The sequence below is a fragment of the Seriola lalandi genome, unplaced genomic scaffold (assembly GCF_002814215.2).
Source record: "Seriola lalandi dorsalis isolate HSWRI2012SDOR001 ecotype SW California unplaced genomic scaffold, Sedor1 jcf7180002054958, whole genome shotgun sequence".
Lineage (NCBI taxonomy): Eukaryota > Metazoa > Chordata > Actinopteri > Carangiformes > Carangidae > Seriola > Seriola lalandi.
The window spans coordinates 4,277-9,731 of record NW_019525509.1 but is presented as its reverse complement, the minus strand read 5'-3'; the positions used below and the strand labels follow the sequence as shown (position 1 = coordinate 9,731).

The following is a 5,455-nucleotide window of genomic DNA, read 5'->3' as shown; positions in this document are numbered from 1 at the left end:
CCCCCCCCCCCCCCCCCCTCTACACATACAGACACACCAGCATCACCAGCACCCTGCTGAGTGCCCTGTGGCGAGAGATGACTTCCTGTCGGATCATGACCTCTGACCTGCCACTGGTTACCCTGCAGGAAATAAACTAGGCGCACGTCCTGATTATGATCAGAAGAAAAACAATTATTATTATTTTCAGTAGGAGTAGTAGTGCTAGTATTTGTTCTTCGTGATTACTGAATTATTAATCATGTCGGGCAGCAACTACCTTAATATTATTTATTATCAATTAATCCTTTTGCCTAAAAAATGTCAGAAAATGCTGATAAGTGGATGGTTGATGGATAATTTCCCACAATGCATAGTGATGCCTTCAGGCGCCTTGATACAGTCGAGAACATAAAAATGTTCCGTTTTATGGTCATGTGATACAGAAAATCATCAAGTCGTCACATTTGAGAAGCTGGAACCAGCAAAGATGCTTAAAAAAAACTCTTATAAAATGATCAGAATAATGAACTTATTGTTGCAGCTTTATAAACCTGTTCAAGTTTTATTTGCCTGCAGTCGAAGACGGACAGGAAGTTTTAGCTTTTTATGGCTCATCCATCTCTCAGACTGATGTTTATAATGTGTGAGAAATGATGACATACTGTAACTGACATGAGCTAAATTATCAGGGAAACCAATGAAATGTCTTGGATCTTAATTACAAAACTTTATAACGCCCTTAAATGATCAAAGATAAAAACTAATTAGTGCTGCTGTCCTGCTGTGAAGAGCTACATCACTACTTTAGACACTGGGCAGAATAAGCAGTTGTCTGTTGTTACCTCGGCTGACTCACTGATTAATACATTCATGCATTTTCATGAGATGCTGATAAAGTTATAATCAGTAACTTTTGGATCAGACAGAAAGGATGAAAGGAGAATCTAACGACCAGCTGACATAAACAACAACATGTTATGTACTGAAGGAATAAAGCACAACAGTAAACGTGTGTAAATGCTGACATGTAGTACAAAGTCAATATTGTCAGGATGAGCTCTGTGCACTCACACAGGTTCTGACTCAATCTGTCCCCTAATAAAAGAAAATAAAAAAGACACAACACGGTCGTCCACAGATTGAATGTGGGTCACAGCTGACGTGGTTTTGTCCGTTTCAGTCCTCGGAGGAAAACATGTGAAAGCCAGTGAAAAGCAGCCGGGGCTGAGACACTGAGCTCAAAAGAGAGAGAGAGAGAAGGAATGAGGACAGCAGATTGCCACGAGCCATGTCGTTGCTTCTATAGAGCAGCGAGGAGAGTGAGGTTATCAGGTCCCTGAAGTAACACTCGTCTTCATTTTCCAATTTTTACAAGAAATTCACTTTAGGATTTTTGGATGATTTCAGCGGCTGGTGCAGCGATTTGTTGCCTCGTGACGAGAGACGTCATAGCAGCTGCTGTTGGTGCTCATGGTATTTAATGCACCATCAAATAAAAGGTTTTATAGTTAGTAGAATATTTGCTGTATCCGTTTATTTCTTCTATTGAAATATAAAATGTAGTGAGGCCCGAGTCTGGAGGTGCACACACATGAAAATATCAGATGTCTTCAAAGTCAAAACGGATATTTGTGGATTAAAAGTCTTGTGTTTGCTGCGTAATTTGACATTGACAGAGTTGATGCAAAAACAAGATACAAGACTATTTTTTTTAAATAAAAAGGTTTTAAATCCTTTTAGGTAGAATGAAGATGAATATGACAGCAGTGTTTATATCCACAGTAAAAACACTAAACAGATTCCTTCAGATTTTCTTGAACTGAAAATCAAAGTAAAATATCTGGTTCCCCCTGCGCAGAGCGGATCTTCGAGGATCATGAGAACCTGGTGGAGAACCTGCTGAACTGGACCAGAGACAGTCAAAACCGCCTGATGTTCACTGAACGCATCGAGAAGTACGCCCTGTTCAAAAACCCCCAGGTGAGATGAACACACACACACACATGAACACACGCGGTGGTTCACACAGGTGTGTTTTCATGTTGCTAACCTGCGACCTTGTCTTGTCTCTCGTTTCTCGTTCCTGCTTCCCGTCCGCTGCAGAACTATTTGTTGGGGCGGAAGGAGACGTGCGAGATGGCCGAAAGAAACAAAGAGGCTCTGTTAGAGGTCAGTGTGTTTTCTCCTCTTGCACACAGCTGCTTCCTCAAATGCATCTTCACCCACAAATTTTCAGTCGTGCGAATGGAAACCAGGTCCTGAGGCGTGTGCACACAATTTCAGTAACAGTCTGACATGATAGACTTCCACACTGAGCAGAAACACCAACTGAAGATACTAGAGTGCATGTTTAATTCTCTTAAGTAATGTCTTCTGGCCATGCAAAGTGGCATATAAATAAAAACAAACAGCAGTCAGTGGCACCTCACCAACTCTGCATGTTTTTCAAGCCACTGACTTCGGTTTATTTTTCTCCCACTCTGCGTTTTGCTTAATGTCCATATAGAAATAAACGATATTGATATGACTATGAGAACAGCAGCAAAGTGAAACTGAGTTTACCTGCAATGGTAGATGGCCCAGAAAGCAAATAAGGTGAATGATCCTTTACTGTGCAGAAAATATGTTCTTTAGTTCAACTAGTGAAAATGTGGCCCAGGTTTAAAATGAGCAAGCAGCAACAAGTATTTTTTTTGCTGTGTCAGGAGTGTTTCGGCGGCAGCTCAGTGTCCGTCCCTGAGATGGAGGGAGTGTTGTGGCTGAAAGAGGATGGGAAGAAGTCGTGGAAGAAACGCTACTTCCTGCTAAGGGCCTCTGGCATCTACTACGTCCCCAAGGGCAAAGCCAAGGTGTGTGTAATGAACAGAAAGTTTAACAGCAATGATTCTTTTAATTGTAAGACTGAAAAATGATACTGTGATACTTGAACTTTAAACGTGTGTGTTTGTGCAGGCATCCAGAGACCTGGTGTGTTTTCTCCAGTTGGATCATGTTAACGTTTACCACGGCCAGGACTACAAGAGCAAGTACAAGGCCCCTACAGACTACTGCATGGTGCTGAAGGTACACGCTCTCTCTCACTCACACACACACACACACACACACACACACACACACACACACACACAAACCCACAAGCATCTTGAGGTTTGGGATAGTTTACTACTGACCACTGGGTGGCACTGTTGTCCTACAGTGCCACCCAGTGGTGTGATGGAGCAGTTACACCTCTATTTCAAAGAAAATACAGAATAGAATAGTAATATATTTTATATAATATATATTAATAATAATACTGATAATAATTAGTAATATATATTTTTTAATGTATTAATACTGCAGAGGTTTGAATTTAATTTTAGACAATAAATATATTAGAAATACTAAGTGTGTTTGTAGTAGCAGAAATGACTGGAGATGTAGTATTAGCACTAGTAGTAGTTGTAGTGTAAAACTACTATTAAACAAAATATCCTGTAAACTAATACATAGTATGTGTGTGTAGCACCCTCAGATCCAGAAGAAGTCGCAGTACATCAAGTACCTCTGCTGTGATGATGTCAGAACCCTCCAACAATGGATCAACAGTATTCGCATCGCCAAGGTAACAGCCTATTCGGGTGCAATGAAACCGTGCAGAATCAGGCTGCTTCAGTGTAGTTAATGTGAGTGTCGTTATCTTCATGTTGTCTCTCTCTCTCCATCCATCAGTACGGGAAGCAGCTGTACATCAATTTCCAGGAGGCAATGAGGAGGACAGAGGCGGCCTATGATTGGTCTTCCCTATCGTCTTCCTCCATCAAGTCAGGATCCAGCTCCTCCAGCCTCCCAGGTCTTGTCTGCCTGCTTGCTTTGGTTGTAGAGTTTCAGTCCATTTTCAAGCAAAAATGCCAAATATGTGATGGTCATTTCTCAAATGTGAGAATGTACCAAAATGCTAACAAGACTGTTTGTAGGACAAAACAAAACATTTCAAGAGGCTTTTTGAAATCATGATGGAAATCTGTGACTTTTTTCTTCTGTTTTATAGTCTAATGATTAATCAAGAAAATAATCGTCAGACTGAACGATATTGAAAATAATAATTGGTTGCAGGTCTATTGGTGGAGTGAATTCTCTGGCAGGCTCAAAGGCCCTGAATTAATATTAATTAGTCAAAAACAGAATAAGCATAATTATCAGTAGTAAAAGTTAAACAAACTTCTTACTTCTTGTCCACACCTCAGAGTCCCAGTCCAACCACTCCAGCCAATCGGACAGTGGCGTTTCAGAGATGACGTCAACAGGCCACACCCGCTCCCAGAGTGTTGTCAGCTCCATCTTCTCTGATGCCTGGAGGAGAGGAACGCAAGGAGAGGTGTGAACACACACACACACACACACAAACACACACACACACACTCCCACTCTATCCGACCCTTTCCTGTCATTGTCCTGGTTTACCTGTGGATTACTTTTCCCATGTTTCCCCTCTGCTTCCCTGCCAGCGGTCAAAGGTGAAGGGACGTATGCCAGTTCCTCTTTGTGCAGGAGGAGGAGGGAGTGGAGGTTAGACAGGAAGTGATGTAACAGGCATGTTAACAGTTTGGCTACAGCCTTTAAAACATGACTGCTGTTTGTGTTGGTTGTTTGAAGTAACCTCGTTTTAAACTAGTTAAACTAAAACTGATTTAATTATAATAATAAAACCAATTAACTTTGGTATATGTCTTATAGTAACAATGCTTTCTGCGGGTCATTTGATGATAAAGATCTAGCAGGCAATATAAATTTGCTTTTCTTTGTTGAAAGAAAACTACTGTGATTAAATATATTCCCTAGTATTTTTGTCCAAAAAAAAACATATAGAAAATTGTTAAAAAGCTATTGAATAGTTGACTGTATGTCTGGTGTTGCTCTTAACCTTGTGGGTATTTACACCTACTGATGTTGTAAATAAAATCACGATGAACTAGGACTTGTGGTTGTTGATCATCAGATGCTCATCAACCATGATCTCAAGCAAAAATCATCGGTTTGTTGCATATAAGAAAATCTGTCAGGTTTAACCCAATTTTGAGGTGAATTTATACATAAAACTCGTGTATGAAATTGTGAGCTGTCTGGTATACTGTCTACTGAATCCCTGTTTTTAAATGGCTGCAGTTGAACGGTTGATTTGTTCTAACCTCGTGATGTGATGGAATGTCCTAACCAACAAATAACGTAAAAGAAATTGACACTGTTTAATCTACAACTAGTTGAACATGTTTCAAATCAGTTTTAGACAAAATTGACAAAATTAGTAGCACTTTTGTGACATTCTAGATACAGTCTGGAATCACATTATAATGTTTTATATGCTCTTTTGGGCCGTGCTTGGTAAACAGTTCACAAAACAGTTCATAACCTAATTGATATTAAGGGTGCCGGGGTTTAAAAAAGCAGCTGTTTGTTACACTGGACCTGAATGCTCTGGCAAAATGTGCAAAGG

General features: G+C 40.3%; 1 protein-coding gene across 1 annotated transcript in view; it reads left to right on the top strand.

The window, feature by feature from the left end:
- The window catches only part of raph1a (Ras association (RalGDS/AF-6) and pleckstrin homology domains 1a), a 57,672-nt gene extending 53,327 nt beyond the window's left edge, over positions 1-4,345 (top strand). Inside the window, exons 13-19 of the mRNA XM_087170758.1 lie at positions 1,841-1,962; positions 2,086-2,151; positions 2,688-2,831; positions 2,935-3,045; positions 3,488-3,586; positions 3,694-3,814; positions 4,209-4,345. Coding sequence (XP_087026884.1) covers positions 1,841-1,962; positions 2,086-2,151; positions 2,688-2,831; positions 2,935-3,045; positions 3,488-3,586; positions 3,694-3,814; positions 4,209-4,345 — 800 coding nt within the window. The remainder of the gene's footprint in view (positions 1-1,840; positions 1,963-2,085; positions 2,152-2,687; positions 2,832-2,934; positions 3,046-3,487; positions 3,587-3,693; positions 3,815-4,208) is intronic.
- Positions 4,346-5,455: the final 1,110 nt, after the last annotated feature.